The sequence below is a fragment of the Lissotriton vulgaris genome, chromosome 2_1, assembly GCF_964263255.1.
Source record: "Lissotriton vulgaris chromosome 2_1, aLisVul1.2, whole genome shotgun sequence".
Lineage (NCBI taxonomy): Eukaryota > Metazoa > Chordata > Amphibia > Caudata > Salamandridae > Lissotriton > Lissotriton vulgaris.
This window is the reverse complement of record NC_141687.1, coordinates 1,030,783,272-1,030,803,221: the sequence shown is the minus strand read 5'-3', so window position 1 is coordinate 1,030,803,221 and position 19,950 is coordinate 1,030,783,272. Positions and strand designations below refer to the sequence as shown.

At 47.2% G+C, this 19,950-nt stretch overlaps 1 protein-coding gene across 1 annotated transcript in view; it reads left to right on the top strand.

Annotated features, from left to right (window-relative positions):
* The window catches only part of LOC147731564 (plakophilin-4-like), a 387,101-nt gene that overhangs the window by 276,409 nt on the left and 90,742 nt on the right, over nt 1-19,950 (top strand). Inside the window, exon 4 of the mRNA XM_086954215.1 lies at nt 10,093-10,205. Within this exon, the coding sequence (XP_086810341.1) occupies nt 10,093-10,205 (113 nt within the window). The remainder of the gene's footprint in view (nt 1-10,092; nt 10,206-19,950) is intronic.

Sequence of the window (19,950 nt, the reverse complement as noted above, 5' to 3'; positions counted from 1 at the left end):
GGTTTCTGATCCTGGTCATACTCTTAGTCAGGCCTGAAAACTTATAAACATTTCTATCCCCTACTCCCTCCTCCTTGGTGCTGTAGGGACTGAAGGAACTCTTGTGCCGCCACAACTGACTAGAAGATATGAACCTACCCCTTATGGAGGGCTTTCAATTTAGGCTGCTTAATAATGCCAGCTGGTACCCCAAGCCACTGGAAACCATTTATCATGCCTCTAAATTCCTTTCTGCGCCTTGCAGAGAGAGCAGACATGTCTGAGAACATTTTAAAAGAGAATTTATCATGCGTCTGATAGATGTTGCAAATCGCACATGCCAGGATCTTTTCCTTAATTCGGAAGTCCCCAAAACTCATTGGGTATTTAGCGGTAGGGTACTGGACAGCTGTCAGGCGATAGACCTGTGAGATGGTAAGGTCAGTCTTCTGTGTTACTTCTGGACACACATACTTAGCAATAAGGTCTGAGACTACTTCTGTGACTGATTGACCATTCTTGCGGCCTTCAGGGATTCCAGTTATGTGTAGATTCTATCTTCGTGATCGGTTTTCCGCATCATCCACCTTTATTTGTTGACTGGCCAGCTCTGATTGTAATTCAGTTATTAGGTTGGTCTGACGAGGCACATTAGCTTCAAAGTAGGATATGCGGCGTTCTGCTTCTGCAACCTGTGATGAAAGAGGGCTTCCTCGTGAGAAAATGTCATATTTCCAGAATTTGGTGTAGTAGAGTTTGTGTGGAGTCCTCTGATCCGGTCACTTTGTTTGTATTTGGGAGTGCTGATCAGATCTGCAAAGTGGGCACATTTGTGGGCGCAGTCGATAGTAGTGTTTCAGCTGCAACCTCCACAGCAGTTGTGAACAAGGAAGTATCAGCAGTTAAACCAGTCCCAGTCTCATCAAATTAGCACTTGTGAGTATCCAGACTTGCATTGGACTTGGATGTCATATAACTTGCTGATTTGGACTGCTTCTTTATATTAAGTCCTGAAAATAACGGGTAAGCTATCTGCTGTAATTCATTGGGCAACAAGAGGTTTACTTCTATCCTTAATGGAGGGACTTGATTAATTGTATCAAGAGGGGATTGTATGGTGCTGTTAGTGCTTTGGCAGTGTCAGTGGACCCCAAAAGCAGCTGAATCTTTAGGTCCCTGCTGAGCGTCTGACTTTCTAGGACCTAATTGTTCAGATGCCTCATTAGGGGAGTCCGTCCTGGATTCACCTCTAAATAGTCTGAATTCCATCTCTTTAGCAGGAGCGTTCCTATGCCAATTTTTCGAGCTCCTTGCGGAGTTTTCCACAAGTTGGAGTTTGACAGTAGTGCCTCAGGAAACTCTTTTCATGGTCCTTATTTCGTGACCTAAACTGTGGCTAAAGAGAAGGACACAAACCGCACCTAAACCCAGTTAGGCCGCTTCCGCGCCCACCCCTAACCACTTCCAGTATCCGGACCCAAAGTTAGTTGTTCTAGCAAAAAAGATATGAAGAAAATTATCATATCAGTAGATATCTGGCTTAGTCAGCTAAACGTAGGGCCAATAGCATTAAAAAATTAAATGACCCCGCCACTACGAGACCTACATCTCAGCCTCTTGAAATTGCTGCCATTTTTCTTAATCATTATAGGGAGCTTTACTCAGAGTCCCATAACACCTGTTCAGAGGAACCTATAAACTGTCTCAATGGGATTGATTAACTGCCCTGTATTACCAGTTGAACATTGATAATCACTGCTTGCTGATATTGCATTTGAAGAAGTTAGACAGTGAATACATCCCCATCTGCCAAAGCATGTGGGCTAGATGGGATTCCAATTGTGGTCTACACTACTTTCTCTTCCCAATTGAACACCTTTCTGATATCATTATTTAATGGGATTCTAAAAGAAGACACTTTTACTCAAGCTGCAGTGATTAGCTTTGTTAAAAATGGCAAATCTGAGGAAGAGGTCAACTCTTATCAACCAATAGGCTTACTGAATGTCGATTACAAGATCTTTAAAAAAATGATTGCAAACCGATTAGCACAAGTGACCCCTTCTCCTATACGTTGCGATCAAAATGGCTTTGTGCAAGGTAGGGTCTAGGCTTCCAATACTCCCTACTTACTTCAATCAATCGACTATTTTACCACAAATTAAATCAAAGCAAAAATAATAATGCTAGATGCTGCGATTTCATCTAAATTCTGCCAAGTAGTGAAAGATCTATACTGTGATGCTCAGGCTTCCATAATTGTTAATGGGAAGATGGTTGGCTCTATTTTATATTAGCCGGGGGACGTGACAAGGCTGTCCCTATCTTCAACTCTTTTTCCATGTTTATTAAACCGTTGACCTGTCATCAGGCAGGACCGAGCCATCCAAAGCTCCTGTCCCTGGATCCGCATAACTCAAGGTGTTTGTGGATGATACAGCCCTGTATTTGGCTGCCTATGTAGAGAACATATTGTGAACTTTCTCTCTAAATAAGGGAATTTACTGCAATTGGGGTATAAAATAAATCACGCAAAGTCAGAAGCCCTACTTTGTAACTGGACTCCCGATATATCACCCCTCCCAATGCAGGGACATTATTTAACGACTCCACCCATTCGGTATTTAGGGATTTTCATAACCTCTCGTTTGCAGGACTTATTCCAGCTAAATTTTATCTCTGCACTTGACAAAATGCGTAACCTTGTTAGGTCTCGCTGAGCCGGTGCATGCGTTGCTCGGCGAGACATTTAGTTAGTGGCTTTTCAAAGTGCTACCCACAGGCTTTTGCTGCCTCCAGCTTGAGTTCACGAGCGCGTGCACAGCTGCCATCTGGGTTTCTGAAATGGCACATTAAACCTTACAGCGTGTGATAAATGCTCCTCTGCTCGCACTACCTTCTCCTGGTCAGCTTCATCTGTGTCTTCTATTGCTGTAATCGGGCTCCTCTGTTTGCACTACCCCCTCCCTTCTCTCCCTCCCTTCTCGTCCGCTTAATTTTTTGTGTCTTATATCGCTGTGAATCATGATCCTCTGCTGGCACTACCCCCTCCCTTCTCTCCCTCCCTCTTCGTCACTTTCATTTTCCTCTTGTATCCCTGTTATTATTAGTTTAAGCTTTTACTCAAGGCCCCGAACACTTTGATTCTTTTTTCTACAATTTATTTATTTGTCCCTCACGGTGACATACAGCTCTCCCCCAACACATTAAATTATGCACTGACATTCTACACATCTCTCATCCTAAAAATAAAAACATGGGACATATTTAGGGAATTAGACTAAAATACCTGTCAATTCTGATTTGTGAAAAGAATTAATAATAAAAATCACATTTTTCGGTAATCTGTCCCTGTTATTATTAGTAATAAAAATCGGAATTTTAGGCACGCTGTCCCTGTTATTTTTGGCATAACCATTTACTTAAGGCACAGTAGACATTGCTTCCGTTTTTCAACACTTTATTTATTTGTCCCTCATGGTGCCTTACAGCTCTCAACCAACTCATTAAAACAGGTACTCACACTACACAAATCTCTCACCCCCAAAATAAAATGGCACATATTTGGTGAATATCACTAAACATCCAGCCAAATCTGATTTGGGTTAATTGTTATTACTACACACACAGCCATGCTCTGTGATTGATGTTGCCCCTTTGAGGAGATTCTGTTTACGATGAACTCCAAACAATTCTCTCCTCCATAAGACTTTACTTTTTAATGTATAGTCTTTTATACAGTATTGTTAGTGATCAATTTTTATCCACAATATGGTGGACTTATTTCACTATTTATCCATATATGTGTTATATTAGGGATCACAGGCAATTTAACAGTACTTTTTTAATAACTTTAGTACATTATTTTTAATCACACACAACACACAAAAAATGTATGTTTATTTGTGTGCTTTAGTTTTTCACTTTATTTAAACCCCACACCCTACACTATTTTGTCTCTCATTCTCTCTCCTCTCTCTAATTATCTCTTCACACTCCTCAATTACTAAGAAATAGCTGTTTGTGATGCTATGTAGAAATGGGATAACTTGTAGGAAAAACTGAATTTCTCTTAGCTGCCCAGGTGCCTTAGAAAGGTCTCTATGGGGCTCACCTGTGAAACGTATTGTGCATTAAATCTTCACTCTATTTATGTCGATCAACAATACCACAGCATTTCTCAGCATCACAATAGCATCAGTCAGCGCAACCTCCGCATCAATCATAGACAGCACAGCATCAGCGAGCACCACCACTGCATCACTTAACACTACAGTATCACTCAGCAAAACACTGCATTAATCTGCATCAACACAGCAAGAGTCAGCACCACCACAGCATCATTTGGCACCAGCACAGCATCAGTCAGCATTATCTCAGCATCTCCACCACAGCTTTACCCTGCACCACTAGAGCATCACTCACAGCACCACAGCATCAATCCGCACCACCGGATCATCATTCTGGACCAGCACAGCATCAGTCCGCGTTATCACAGCATCTCCACAACAGCTTTACTCTGCACCACTAGAGCATCACTCCCAAACCACATCATCAATCAGCACCACAGCAGCATCATTCTGGACCAGCACAGCATCAGTCAGCATTATCACAGCATCAAGCATCTCCACCACAGCGTCACTCTGCACCACCACAGCATCAATCGGCACCACCACAGCATCAGTCCGCACCACCACAGCATCAGTCCGCACCAACACAGCACAGTTTATTTGCAATGCGATTTATACTTGGTCGCAGCTCTGCATCTCACACACTGCTGTGGCCTACACTGAACTCAACATAATTGAGTTTTCATTCAAGTCAAACATTGAGATGCGACTGGGCAGTTTTTAACCCCTTCCACACTCATGACGAGCTGGGCTCGTCATGGTGTAGCCTCCTCGTACACTCATGACGAGCCCAGCTCGTCATAAAACAATGTAAAACAACAATTTGCAGCACAGATGGGGAAAACGCATAGCAGCCATGGAGTTAAGAGCATTATTAGCTTAGACGCGGAGGTAACAACCATTGGCATAGCCAATAAGTCTCACTTTGGGGACTTATAAGTGTTTAACTATGCAAAAGTTGATGTTGTTGCACCAAGGATATTGTGCTGTATAACTAATACTTATAAGGTCCCAAAAGCGAGACCTATTGGCTATGCCAATGCTTGTGAAGCAATGGAAGGATCTTCCTATAACAATTATGGGACGAGGGGTTCTTATTAAAATGAATGTTCTCCCCTTATTCCTATTCCTATTTTCTGATATAATGGTTAAGCCCATCCCCCCCCCGCCCAATCCTCACTTGGTAGTATATATATTCAGAAATAAGACATTTTATAGGGCAAAAAAAAAACCTAGATTGAACCACAAACATTACAATTGGATTCTGTTGCTGGTGGTTTCGCTTTACCTATTTTTCGTTTATATCATCAAGCTTTACTTATTAATTGGCCGGATTATAACCATGTAGAGGACATGTTTTCTGCCAATTTTTTCCTGACTCTAAAGCTTGAGGAATCTGTGATTGGTCTTTCTCCTTTATTACGAATCCCCAAATTACAGAACAAATCGCATTAAAAGATCAACAGAGTTAAAACCTCCTAGTTTATCCTCCTAACTGTTATGTAACAAACACAAATCGAATAATTCGAAGAGAACCTGCCCAAGGGATTTGTGATAGGATACAGAGAGAATCTGCTGCAGTCAATTTATCGGAAAAATAATTTTTTCCTGGAGACCCCTCACCCCCCAGGGTTACCCCTCGGTGGCATCCTTCATCATTGGGGTTCATCCCAATCCTCTACAGAGTGAGGCGTGCTGCGACTAGCGATTACGCAGGAGCGCTTACTGGTGTAGACTAAGTGAAGGGGAGTTGAAAAAGGAAAAATTTTAAATACCGAACTAGTGTGCCACCCTTTTATTCCCACCCCTAGTTGTAAGGTCAAAAACAGGGGTTATTACTGAAAAAATGAGACCATAATGAGTCTGGTTGTCTCAGTAATAGATAGCCAACATGTTTCGAACCATTCCCTTATGGGCTCTTCATCAGGACTCAACTGGGTCCAGCCCTGTATGTACCACTCCCAACCAAACCTAAAATAAGGACACACTTGAGCACACTTAATGCTCATGCAGTATATATACATAGGGTTTGTTCATGAGATTTTCTGTATATGTAATTACAAAAGGAAAAAGCATTTAAAAACATTGACGTGTCAGCCGGGCTGGCAGGTCACAGTAGCTCATCTTGAGCCATGCATATGTAACACCTTTTATATGGTGGGTGCGCATAGGTCAAAGCACGACATATTTTGACTTAGAGATGCCAAGGAGGACTTCTGTTCATTCCCAGTACCCTTACAGACATCCACGCTTCAGTCTCAGTATGAGGAAAACCAGATTTGACTTTCTCATGTGGGAGAGACTTCATCTTAATAGGAACGTGGTTTAGGAGCTGCCTAATGGCAGCTCTGTTTCACCATCTTGAAATGGGGCACCTGGGTACTTTTACTGTAAGTCAGAAGAAGTGCTGCAAAAGGAGGTGGCGGGCGGTCTGTGAGAAACTTAGGATTGGGTTGTAGCTTTTCTCCAATCATTAGCTAATGCACCGGATAAATCATATTCCTCCACTATCACCTTCTTAGAACAATTCTTGACCTGGGAAGACTCCTTGTGAAGGAAGGGCCATTCTTGACTCCCAACTCCTGTTGGAAGAGAGGACTTTGACTTAGGGACTCAAGGACTAATAGCTCTAGCTGGCACGCAGGGCTGGGACTGCTTTTCAGAGGTCTAGTGGTTAGCCTCCTGTTACTTGCGACAGGGGTACCTGCAGAAGGCGTCCTGATTCCAAGAAGGCCCAGCTGAACACAGAACACAGAAAACTGAACTCTGCAGGAGTCCTGGCTTGAGAGAGAGCCTGGTGCCCTGAGGAGCTGGGGCTACAAGAGTAACCAGAAGGGAACTTTTCCAGAACATTTTAACCGTGTGCTGGTCCTCCTGAGATCGGAAAAATTACTAAGTGCTGAAATGTGCCAAGTTGCTCACTCTCAAGAAACCTAAGAAATTCAGGTTTGAACTGCTGGGAGCTTTATGCTGTGCTGACAACTGGTTCAGCGGGACCTCACAACGAAGGCAGTTAGCATTGTGGAGCCCTGCCTGGCTACAGCATCCAGCCTTCTCATGCTGGAGGATTACCATTTCCCAAAAAGTGACTAAAGCGCGAGGAAAAGCTTTGGACCCAGAGGGACAGTAAATCTATTCGTCTAGTAAAGCTCTCTTGGTGGCTACTAAATCCAGGTTTATCTCGCTATAAAACTTTTTGCCTCCAAAACTAGCTGTTCGACAATGACATCTTCAACATCAATGGACCATAGTTGGCCACAGACTTGAACCTTGCTCCGCTGGAAAGCTTTGACTTCCTTGAAAGAAAGAGAAAAAAAAAATTGAAGGTAAATCATTGACCATGACGGCCCGCTTGGTGTATCTGACTACTGCTCCATCACAGTCACCTTGAAATCGCACGTATATCCTGGTCTTCTTTGAACAGTGACTTTTGATTGATTGCTTTCCTTTTTCTTGGTGGTTTTTGCCATCAAACCTTTAAAAATCCATATCTATGGTTTCCCCTAATCAAATTTGATGATGTTGATGTCGCGTTTGCTAATGTCAATTTTCTCTATATTTCTACATTGATTTGGAAATGTTATTACATTTTATTATTTTCTTTTAAAATGTTCGTATTGCTGGAACTTTTCACACATGTGCCTGGTGATTGCCTGCTTCCAGTGCCATCAATACCTCTAGACAAATCCTCTGTAGGAACTCCACTGGGCCCATGTATTTTCGCACTTGCTTGGGCGCCCTTTTCTCTCATATACTCAAAAAGCACCATTCCATGTCTTGTCTCCACCTTTCAAAGCCCAGAGCCTCTGCTGCTCCCCCTTGTTTTGTCACATTTCTCCTATCCACCATAAGTCCTCAGCGGACAAACAACTTTGAGTGTTTCTGACTGCAGTGTTGCATCGCCACATATATCCAGTATATATAGTTTCAAATTGGGTTCCTCAAGGTCAGACAGACCAGAAAGAAATTTCCCATCACCTGCCAAAAGTGCACCAACTTTGCACACTCCCAGTTGGTGTGGATAAAACTATCCCTTACTTCACATCTCCAGAACAGTCTTCTCATCTCTGGGCCCTAATGTCAGCAAGTCCTTCGCTAGGGGAGGCAGGTGCTATGTAGGATCGTTAGTTGCACCAGTTTGAATCCCGTTCTCATTGAATCATCAGGGGTTATAAACATCTCCTCCCAGTCTCCCTCCAGAAATGTTCCAATGTCTTTTTTTCCAGGTCAACCTTGTATTGACGAGGGGAAACTGAGTTATGTATTTATGTTCCGTCAGAACTCTGTCTTCCAATGGAAAGAAGTCCACTATTCCGGTACTTCTAGTTAAATGGGCTGCTATGGCATATTTCACCTGGATGTATGTTTTGAAGTATATTAACTGAAGTCTTTGCTGAGTTCCTCGAGAGACACAATCCACTCTACTCCCCCCCCAACATAAAATGTGGGCATCTCCCAGTTTGCTGATCCAAATCACATCTCATTCCAGATAACCCCTGCAGCCTCGTGAGGTCCTTCAATGTATCACGGTCCCATTTGGGCTTTTCATTTGTAGGGATTCCATTTGAGACTTCTGGTAGCCTCAGACCAGGCTCTTAGAGCCGACACTGTGTGGTCTGGCAATGAGTCCCGTTTCTTGCAAGTTTAGAGGGCCGCCACATAGCCTTTATGCTCCATTGGATTTCTGTCTATTCTTAGAGGGCACATCCAGTAGCCAGAAGGCCCACTTATTTACGGTTTCTGTGTGTGGGGCCCAGTAATGTTTCTGTAGGTCGGGTAGGGCGATGCCCCCATCATATAGCCCACTAATTTCGTAAGGACTATTCACAGTGGATGCCCAGGTCAGAGGAGAGTGGGTTCATTGAGTTGGTAGGGATACCACGCTTCCAACTTACCAAACTCATTGCTCATGCACCCTAAATGAAGTGCGTGGTCTGTAGACTCTGGTAACTGGTAATAATATTAATGCGCTCAACTAAAACGTTTCCAGACACCTTGATAAAGACTGAGACCGCTCTGGGATAATGACCTTCCGAGCAGCCTCATATAGTGGACCAGTCACCCGCCACCTGAAAGTTTTGCACTTTGTGTAGGAAGAATACACAGTCTGAGCACTAGAATGACAAATAGTTGCAAAATAAGTTACTGTGGTTAAGTGTGTAAGGCATCATCCCCGTCTAAAGTAATGAGCGCCTTGAGCGTCAAAATCTCTCCAGTAAGGTTTTTGGTGAGTTACAAAGCAATAAGGAGTGCTCCATCTTAAACTGTTGTGGATTTCTCAGCATGCTCTAATGTATACATTTCTGCATTCAGAGATTCCACTGAGTACAAAAGTGCATTGGCACATTTAGTTTTGCTCTCCGCAGAAAATATTTCTAATGATAAATAAACGCCTTTTCTTACCCCATCTCATTTAAATACCAAAGTGCATCCATTCCTAGACTAGCACTTGCGCCTGTTTGACCGAGAATGTGGGAAGCTACTGGCGAGAGGTGTTTCAATGGCACAAATTAGAACATGTTCACCTACAATTTGGGGGTGCCACTTTTCGAAACGCGCAGACCCCTTAAAGTGCCGCTCATAAATTAGGATAAGTCCGCCAGTAATAAGTCCGCTTTACATACATTAACTTGTGGTAATGTTGTTGCGCACCTTCGTTTGGTTGGCAAATGATTTGACTTTGGCAGACCGTTTTGTGAAGTCGCCAGTTGGTTTGTTGTAATCTTTTTCTATTTCAGTCAGTTTAATTCATCATGAAAACTATCTAGAGCTGCTGTTTGCGCTGTTTAGGTGAGATTGTTTCCAAATATGTGATTTCATTTCCCGAATGATAAGAACCTGCCGCGGGCAAGCGAACTGGAAATGCTTTAGCACATTATAATGAGTTTTTCCCCCTGAAATTAGCACTCTGACCGTTTCAAATGCGTGTATCTGTTCAGATGTCATTTGAGGTTGTAATGCGCATGTTTGTGTTTTTTTGCAGGAGCTGCAGTTTCAGCGGCTCACCAGAGAGCTGGAGGTGGAAAGGCAAATTGTGGCCAGTCAGTTAGAACGATGCAGGCTTGGGGCGGAATCGCCGAGCATTGCCAGCATAAGGTACGGGCCTGGCAGTACAGAGCTTAAATGCACCGAGGGCTAATCATAAATGCTTTTACAAATGCAGTATTTGTATTAGAATCGCTAATAATTTTGACCTCTCTAAATATTGTGGACCAAACTTAAAAAAACGTTCAGTGCACTCCCTTTGGTGTTGGCTAATGTGATGCAGAGTGAAAGGTGACGGGGTTCTGAAAGTGCCGTCATTTATGGACACAGGGTTCAGAAAGTGCCATCCGTTATAGACACAGGGTTCAGAAAGTGCCGTCCGTTACGGACACAGGGTTCAGAAAGTGCCGTCAGTTAATGCTGTTAGTTATGAGGGCTGGTTTCTGTCAGTTATGGGGACGTGGTTGTGAAAGTGCTGTCAGTTATGGGATCAGGGTTCTGAATGTGCCGTCGGTTATGGGGAAGGGTTTCTAAAGTGCTGTCCATTATGGGCACGAGGCTTCTGAAAGTGCTGTCAGTTATGGGATCAGGGTTCTGAAAGTGCCATCAGTTATGGGGACGGAGTTCTGAAAGTGCCGTCCGTCATGGGGAGGAGTTTCTGAAAGTGCTGTCAGTTATGGGGACTGGTTTTTGTCAGTTATGGGGACGTGGTTCTGAAAGTGCTGTCAGTTATGGGATCGGGGTTCTGAAAGTGCCGTCAGTTATGGGGACGGGTTTTTAAAGTGCTGTCCAATATGGGGACAGGGCTTCTGAAAGTGCTGTCAGTTATGGGGACGGAGTTCTGAAAGTTCCGTCTGTCATGGGGATGGGTTTCTGAAAGTGCTGTCAGTTATGGGGATTGGTTTCTGTCTGTTATGGGGACGTGGTTCTGAAAGTGCCATGAGTTAATTGGACGGGTTTCTAAAGTGCTGTCCATTATAGGGACGGGGCTTCTGAAAGTGCTGTCAGTTATGGGGACGGAGTGCTGAAAGTTCCGTCCGTCATGGGGATGAGTTTCTGAAAGTGCTGTCAGTTATGGGGATTGGTTTCTGTCTGTTATGGGGACGTGGTTCTGAAAGTGCTGTCAGTTATGGGATTGGGGTTCTGAAAGTGCCATCAGTTATTGGGATGGGTTTCTGAAAGCGCTGTCAATTATGGAGACGAGGCTTCTAAAAGTGCTGTCAGTTATGGGGATGGGTTTCTGAAACTACACTCAGCTGTATGAATGGAATCCTGGCAGTGGTGTCTGCGATGTATGCATGTGAACTCCTACGACAAGCAATAAGTCGAAAGCATTGAGCACGTAATGTATACTTTAATTAAATGTCGAACACAGAGGGCTGCGTTGTTTTCAGTTGACACTAGCACTGTTCCCAAGCACCCGGGTTCTAGAACCAGTCAGAACATGGGTGGAATTCATTCATTACCCATGAGCAAGTGATTCTAAAGCTCTTACATAGGTTTGTGGTCATCACTCATCTTAAAAGGGAATTTATTGCTAACTGAGGAAAAGGACCTGATTTGACTGTAAATAAAGGCTGGTCTATTGAAGTGATATAATATCGGTGATTGCGCTCACCTTACTGCTGCCATCTTGAAACAGTGATTGCAGAGGCACTTTGAGATGAGACATGGCTGGGGGACATTTGCACAATACATTGGGCTAGATGTCAACTATTGGTAGAGCTACGTGAGGGTATTACGATTTACCTTAGGTCTTGCTCTTTGTTGCATGTTGATGGTCAAATTATAGTGTTTCGAAGAATGTGTTAAGCACTAACAGGTCTGCTTGGGTAGCAGAGGACACAACAGGTCAAATTTGATAGGTTAACAAGTTAAAAATATGTATATATATTCACAAAACTTTCCCAAAAAGACTCATCCACCAACGCTCCTTTCTGGAAAGTTTCGAGGTGATCAGTCAAGCAGGAGCAGAGAAAAAGCAGGAGTCCCAAAATGCATGTTCCCCATCATATGTCAATAGTAAAATTGAACAACTATACCGCAGAAACATCTGAATGGAATTTCACCGAATTTGACAGAAAGCTAGATCTTGGTCCAGAATTGTGCCTTTTATGATTTGGTATGAATCTGTTTAGTATTTTTTTAAAAATTAAGGCTCAAATATTTTGTATATTTCACGCCACGGAGAATCAGTGGATCTGACATTTCATTGACACCACATCAACAGCGATGTTGTGGCAGCCATCTTAGAACTCCCATCTCAGTTCTTTGTACTCAGAACAATGTTTAAAAAAATATATAAGGGAGGAGCTTCGCGGGCAACCAAGATGGCCGCGTAAGCTCGGAGCTCCGAAGACCCTCCGATCCTCCGTATTGATCCTGTCAACTATCCTGTCCCACGGCGGTGGGAATCAGTTGCGGTGCTGATGCTGATGCGGCGCCCGTTCTCAGATTGAAGATCCGAGCTTCCTGTACGAGTTATACCGTCTGGAGGCCTGATGACGACGACGCCATTGCTGCCTGGCATTGTTGGGGCGGCGACGGAGCTCCTGTGCGGTGGCATTTCGAGTGGGGACGAACTGCTTTGCTAAGGTCTGGCGACTATACTGCCCTTACTGGAGGGTCGACGTCCCCTGGGGACGGTGGAGGTGCTTGTTCACTTCGATCGAGTGGGGTGGTGTTGTTGGCCTGACCCCTTCTCTGGTCATTCGATCCCCGTCGCCCAACATGGCGGGCAGAGGAGACCCAGACAAAGGGAAGCCTCCGAGGGTCAGCAGGAAACCCCCCCAATCGCAGCCCACCATCCCTGAACTATTTTCTCTCTCCAAAGGTTCGCCAGGTGCATCGGGCCGTACCAAAGACCCGCAACGGGACGTGTCCCCGGAAGATACTGAACCCACCCTCCGGGACGTGATGGGAGCCATTGCTGGCGTGAAGGCTGAAATGCACAAACAGCATGAGGTGCTGTCCAACAAGGTTGATACCCTCACGATCGAGCTCAACCTCATCAGGGCCGACCTCGGGAAGACGAATGATAGGGTCAAGTCACTCGACATCAAGACGTCGAGTCTGACTACTGATATGTCTGACGTGCAGACCGAGGTTCGGGACTTGAAGGCCGCTAATTTGATGCTTGCTCGCCGGCTTGATGATTTTGAGGGACGGGCACGGCGCCAGAACGTCCGCATCACAGGTGTACCGGAGGGTGCGGAGGAGGACGCGGCCGATTTGTTTGTGGAGGAAATGGTGGTTAAGCACTTGGCGCCCGGAGGCCTGAGTAAATTCTTCTCGGTTGGGAGAGCTCATAGACTGCCTGGTGGCCAACCAAAGTCGGGTGCGTCCCCGCGCCCTATCATTGCCAGACTGTTTAATTACAGAGAGCGAGACGCGATCCTACAAGTGTCGAGAAGTGGCGGTCCGCTGAGATTTCAGAATGCTGACGTGAATTTCTTCCCAGACTTCACTCAGGCTGTACAGAAACGCCGGCAAAGTTTCATGGGAGTTAAACGGAGACTGAGGGAGATGGGGCTGAGATACTCCATGCTCTATCCAGCGAAACTTCGAATAGAACATGGTGCTCGGACGCTGTTTTTTGCCTTGCCGGATGCTGCTGGAGACTGGCTGGACACTTTGCCTCAGCGTCGGACTAATCCTGAGGATCTGTCTGAAGAGGCGTCGGGCGGCCCAGGTTCCCAGGAATAAACTTTACCATGTTGATCTTCTTTCTGCGGAGGGCTCTGCGGATGTCATCGTTCACTGACTTTTGTTTCTTTTTCTTATTTTCTCCTGTTTTCTCAACTCTGGAGGGTAACGGGGGGTGATAGGAAGTCTCCTTTCTCCTCTGGGGGCTTTTTGTAGGTTAGTTTATACGGGGCGACAGGCACACTGCTAGTTGGGTGGGCTTTTAGTCTAATGCAGGGGTGCAGGGTGGGGGGTGGTTGGTTTGTGTGTTCTTCTTTTATTTTTTTTCTCTTCCCTTTCTCATGGCGAGGCTATAACTGTTTTGAGTACACCGTTGCGGTGGCTGCTTTCTGGGGGGGATGGTTGGGACGGGGCATCTTCGATGATGGGGGGTAAGTCTTTAAATGTGCTTAGTTGGAACGTGAATGGGTTGGGGGATCGTATTAAACGTGATGTTGTATTGCAAATGTTTAAACATTGTGTTCCCGATGTTATCTTCCTGCAAGAAACTCATCTCGTTGGCAATACATGCCGGGCTCTGAACAGAAAGGGGTTCAAAATGGTGGCCCATTCCGGGTTCTCTTCGGGATCCCGGGGGGTGGGGATAATGGTGCGCATGTCTCTTCCCCTGGAGGTGGAGTCTACAGTGGTTGATAGGGGCCGCTATGTTGCTGTGGTGAGCAGATGGGAGGGACGTACCCTGGTTTTGGTTTCTGTTTATGTCCCCCCGGGTTTGCAAATGGCTACCTTCCAAGATCTCGGAGGCGCCATTTTGGGCCTCCCGGAGGGGTTGTTAATACTGGGCGGGGATTTTAACTCTGTGGTTTCGGGCACCCTAGATCGTTTTCCGTCCAGAGATCTACGCAGCGCACAAGCATGGCTCCCGGATTTCATGAACACTATGGGCCTTATTGATTGTTGGCAGCTTTTGCACCCCGCTCAACGACAGTACACGTTCCATTCGGGGGCTCACGGCAGTCTTTCTAGAATTGACTACATTTTGACACCGGCGGTTCAGGCATCGACCGTCTCTGGGGCTCGCCTTATGGCCAGGGGTATATCGGATCACTCTCCAGTCTGGGTATCCTTTGACTTTGGCATCGCGGCGGCGACCAGGGTGGCGCCGGTCAATCCCTGGTATTTCCGCAACCCCAGGACTCGAGACCTCCTTGCTAAAGCTATCGATCTGTACTTTATTGAGAACACAGGTACGGTAACGTCGGCCCTTTCCCTCTGGGAGGCCTTTAAGACTGTCCTTAGAGGAGAGGCTTTCTCCTTGATAGGCGAGGCGCGCAGACGAAGGGATGAAGACATGGTACGGTTGGAGTCGGATATTGCAGGACTGAACTCGCAGTTGGCGCTGGGACCGACACCCGAACTGTTACATGCTCTCTCCCTGAAGCAGTCGGAATATAGAGCCACTGCCACTGACGCTGCCAAGGCGATGGGCAGGGAACAGCAAGGGAGGATTTATGATGCTGGAGATAAGGCGGGCAAGCTCCTTGCCTGGCTAGACAAGAAAGAGTTGGCTTCCCGTGTGGTACCTGAGATTTTGGGCAATGATGGTCTGGTTGTTACTGACCCCAACGCTATCGCCTCGGCTTTTGCCGACTACTTTGAGACGGTTTATACATCAGTCTCCGCCCTGACTGAATCAGACTCGACCTCTTTTTTAGAGGGGGTTGAGCTCCCCTGTCTGTCGGATATCGAGCGGGATGACATGGACCGGGGCATAACGGCGGATGAGGTGGCGTTAGCAATACGGTCCTTACGCTCCGGAAAAGCTCCAGGTCCCAACGGTCTCCCGGTGGAGCTGTATAAGATCAAAGCAGACACTATCGCGGTGCCCCTGAGAAGTATGTTCTTGGAAGCCCGAGAGGCTGGTGAACTTCCACTGGATCAACGCCTGGCCACCATTGTGGTCATCCATAAGGAGGGGAAGCCTAGAGACCTTTGTAGGACATATCGCCCTATTTCATTGCTGAATGCCGAGCCCAAAATCCTGGCTAAGTTGCTGGCCAATCGGCTCGTGGGTGTGATCGCGGACTTGGTCCATCCAGATCAGTCCGGGTTCATACCTCACCGCAACACTGCCCTTAATCTTAGAAGACTTCACGCTGTCCTGGAGCGGGCGCACATGCTCCGCGAGCTAACTGTCCAGGCCTCATTGGACGCGACGATGGCGTTTGATTCTCTCGAATGGAACTACCTCTGGGCGGTGCTGTCCAAGTTTGGGTTCGGCCCTGACTTCATTAGTTGGGTCCGGCTTCTCTACTCCTCCCCGTTGGCCAACATAACGGTCAATGGCTGCATGTCCACTTCCTTTGCCTTGCGCGGGGGTACTAGACAGGGCTGTCCGTTATCGCCGCTCCTTTTTGCCCTTGCACTGGAGCCGCTTGCTGCTTGGATCCGCACTCACCCTGACATTAGTGGGATCAAGTGGTCACCGGGATTCGAAGATCGCGTTTCGCTATACGCGGACGACATTCTGCTTTACCTTACCTCCCCCTGTCGATCTTTGATTGTGGTGTTTGATGTACTGGGTACCTTTGGTGGATATTCGGGCCTGGTTATTAACTGGTCCAAGTCCTACCTCTATGTGCTTTGCGGAGACACTCCACGTCTCCCTAGGGGCTGTGCAATACAGGTCTCGCAGCAGGGCTTCAAGTACCTGGGCATCTATATTTCAACGGATGCCAGGGCACGTTACGCCAACAACTTGCTCCCTCCTCTAGCGCGCCTTCGGCGTGACGTGGAGGGTTGGAAAAGATTGCCGCTGTCCTTGTTGGGCCGAGCGGCATTGTTCAAAATGATGTCCCTGCCGAGATTTTTGTATGTGCTTCAAAACACGCAGGACCCAGTCCCTTCCAAATACTTCAGGGAGATTGAAGGTTTGCAGCGTACCCTTCTATGGGAAGGAAGGCCGCGCATTGCCGTGGTCAAGCTGACCATTCCGTGGTACGACGGTGGTATTGCCCTGCCCGATGTACGCCGGTATTACTGGGCTTCTCAATTGGCGGCTCTCAATCACGGCTTTTACGGACCGGCGATTAACCGGGGCTACGCCATGGATTGCTGGCTCATGAATGACGGGATGTACTACAGAGCGCTGTACTCTAGATCTCTGGACCGGAAATTGACTGGTCCCACCAGGACCGCGGTGCATTTATGGAGGGCTGTCACGAAGGCACTGGGGTGGAAGGGTAGACTCACCATGGCTACTCCCCTCTACGACTCTGACTTACTGAGGAGATTGTGGCACTCAAAAGGGTTTGATCGGTGGGATCTCATCGGCATTTCCAAAGTGGCGGACGTGATGGCCAGAGGGGAAATCAAATCGTTTGCCGCCCTACAGGCTGAATTTCAACTGGGGGCCACTGAATACTTTAGATATGCGCAGTTGAGGCATGCCCTTACGTCCACCCTGCCTGTAGGTGAAAAAGTTCCCGAGTCATCCCCGCTGGAGGACAGGGTGCTGGACGGCCATATGCCGGACAGCGCCATCTCCCTGACTTATAAAAAATTGATCAATGTTCGGACGGACCTGCTGGTGAAAGTACGAGACCACTGGATGAATGATGGGATTGAGATGGATGATGAGGACTGGCAGTCTGCGGTGTCCTCCCCTAAGGAAGTAGCAATCTTGGCCAGACTGCGCTTGGTTCAGCTGAAAATACTTCACAGGGTGTATGTCACTGCCCCCAGGTTGATTCTATGGGGCTTTCCCAGGACGGCCTTTGTAGGAGGGGATGTGGTGTGCTGGCCACCTTCATGCATACCATTTGGGAGTGCCATGTCATAGCCTCTTATTGGGAACGAGTGCATGCGGTTATGCGTGTTGTGACTGGTGTGGATTTGCCTGCGGAAGCCAGACGTTGCTTGCTGAATGTGTGGGGTCCGACTGATTACAATACCGCTCAAACCCGCTGGGTCACACTGGGGAACATGGTGGCCAAGAGGGACATTGCCCAGAGATGGGGTGCTCCAAACCCCCCCCCCCTCCCCCCCCCCCCCCCCCCCCCCCCACTGTGAGTCTTTGGAAAACCAACATGGATTGGTGCATGCTCCGGGAGAAGACTGTTTACTTAGCCCGGGGTAGGCCCAAGATGTGGGGGATGGTCTGGGGGGCCTGGAATGCGTATAGAGGAGAAATTTGTGTGCCCCCGGAGGTAGTCCGGCCGGAGGTTCGTCTCTCACCGTAGCTATTCCCTCCACCCAATTTTCACGTGTTGTAATCCTGTTTCTTGCTCCCCCCACACATGTATGCTCTTTGATATGATTATTCCACGATGCGGAAGTTCCCGCCTCTCCCCCTGGATATATGCCTTACCGCTCTCCTATGCTCCTTTGCCTTGCCATCTTTCTTTCTTTTCCCCCTTCTTTTTCCCCCTTTCCTTTCTTTACTCTTGTCCCTTTTCGGTTCTCATTTTGTTCCTTAGGTTCACTTCTATAACATATAAAATTAAACCTGACTGCTCCTGTTACTGTTTTGTGCACACCTCTATGTTGCTTTGATAATGCTGCCTAGCCTCCGGGATGTACGGCTGAATAGTGATGTACTTTGAACTGCAAATAAAGGTTTTCCCAAAAAAAAAATATATATATATATAAGGGGTCAGGGTAGGGAAAAACCCATTCCCCTGACCACCACCAACCCGACCTGTGCTATGAACCTATATTTTTTCATTATGCCATAAATTCGCTGTGAATTCGCAGCAAAATAAAAATAGAAAATGCTTCCCACCCTCCGGACTGCTTGGAGAAGTGTAAACCTATTTATAGGGGAGTGGGGTATGCAGCCCCCTCCCTGAGCCTGCTAGAGGCTCTAGGGATGCCATCCCCCGGGGCCGTATCGAATGTAAAAGGGGTGGCATTGCCCCCCCAAAGAGGCTTTGTTGGACCCTGGGAGCCCATTTCGTGGCCCGTTGCTAACATAAAGTGAAGAGGAGCATGCAGCATCCCTCCACCCGAGCCACTGTTGGGTCCCGGGGACCCCATCCCCCATTTCTGATGTTTTAGTTAAAAGGAGGTGGTGAGCAGCCCTCCTCCCGGAGTCTGCTTAAGGCCCCTTGGATACCACCCCACGGGACAGTATCTAATATAGAAAGGGAGGGGCCAGGTGGCCGCTCCCCAGTCCACTGTTGGGCCCCAGGGACCACATCCCTGATTGAATGTTTGGGGGGCCCTGAATGTTTGGGGGCCCTCCAAGCCGTAAACTCGCTCTGGGGTCCAAATCCCCCAGAGCCTGGTGCAGCAGTGTCCCAGCACCCCATCTCGCTACAGTGTAAAATGCTGCTTCCGCACAGGCAAGAGCAAATGAATGGTGCTGCCTCCAACCAGCCTCAAGTATGGTGCTAGCCATGGAGCTGGCTGAGACGCTGGGCTCCCGCTGCTGCCCCTAACAGAGAATATTGTGGGTTTCCAGGGTGGGCACTGGGGCACCCACCATAAAAGGGAAATGTGGCTGGCTTGCACTAGTGGCTCCGGCAGGGGCTGCACTGGCCGTGGGGCTCCCCCGCCAGCTGCCTCAAATATAAAAAATGCTGTGGGTTGCCCCAGATGGGCATTCCAATTTTAACAATTGTTTTAAAAATGTTTGACTGCTCCTGCGCAATTCATAGGGCCACTTGCAAGGGGGCTGCTGGGAGGCTCATCTTGTGTCCCCCACCAAAAGCTGAACATGTGAGTGTCTTTGGCGGGCAATGGAACATCTAACAATTATGCGAAGAATGTAAAATAACTGTCAGGAGACTCATGTATTATTTACTGCTCCTTCCAATGTGTGTCCGAAAATGCCCTGCAAGGACTTTTTAAATATGTTTCCTAGAAGGGGTGGGGCACCACCAAGCCTTTTTAGGTCTCGCCTAGCAATGCAGGGTCATGCGCTTCACGCTAGCGAGACTATTGTTGCTGTGTAGCTCGCAAAGTGGGACATCATATGTGCACGAGCTTACCAAATCCATTGCAGACAATGGCTGTGACAGCGCGCTTTAGGAGACACCCGCTGTGAACGCGCGTGCGTCTCTTCTCGCGCTCTCCCACACTTTCACAGCGCGTGTCTCCTAAAGCGCGCGTTCACAGCCATTGTCTGCAATAGCTTCGGTAAGCTCGTCAGTGATGCGTCCCCTCGCCGGGACACGAGGTGTACAAAAGACGTCAGGGCCCGCTACAC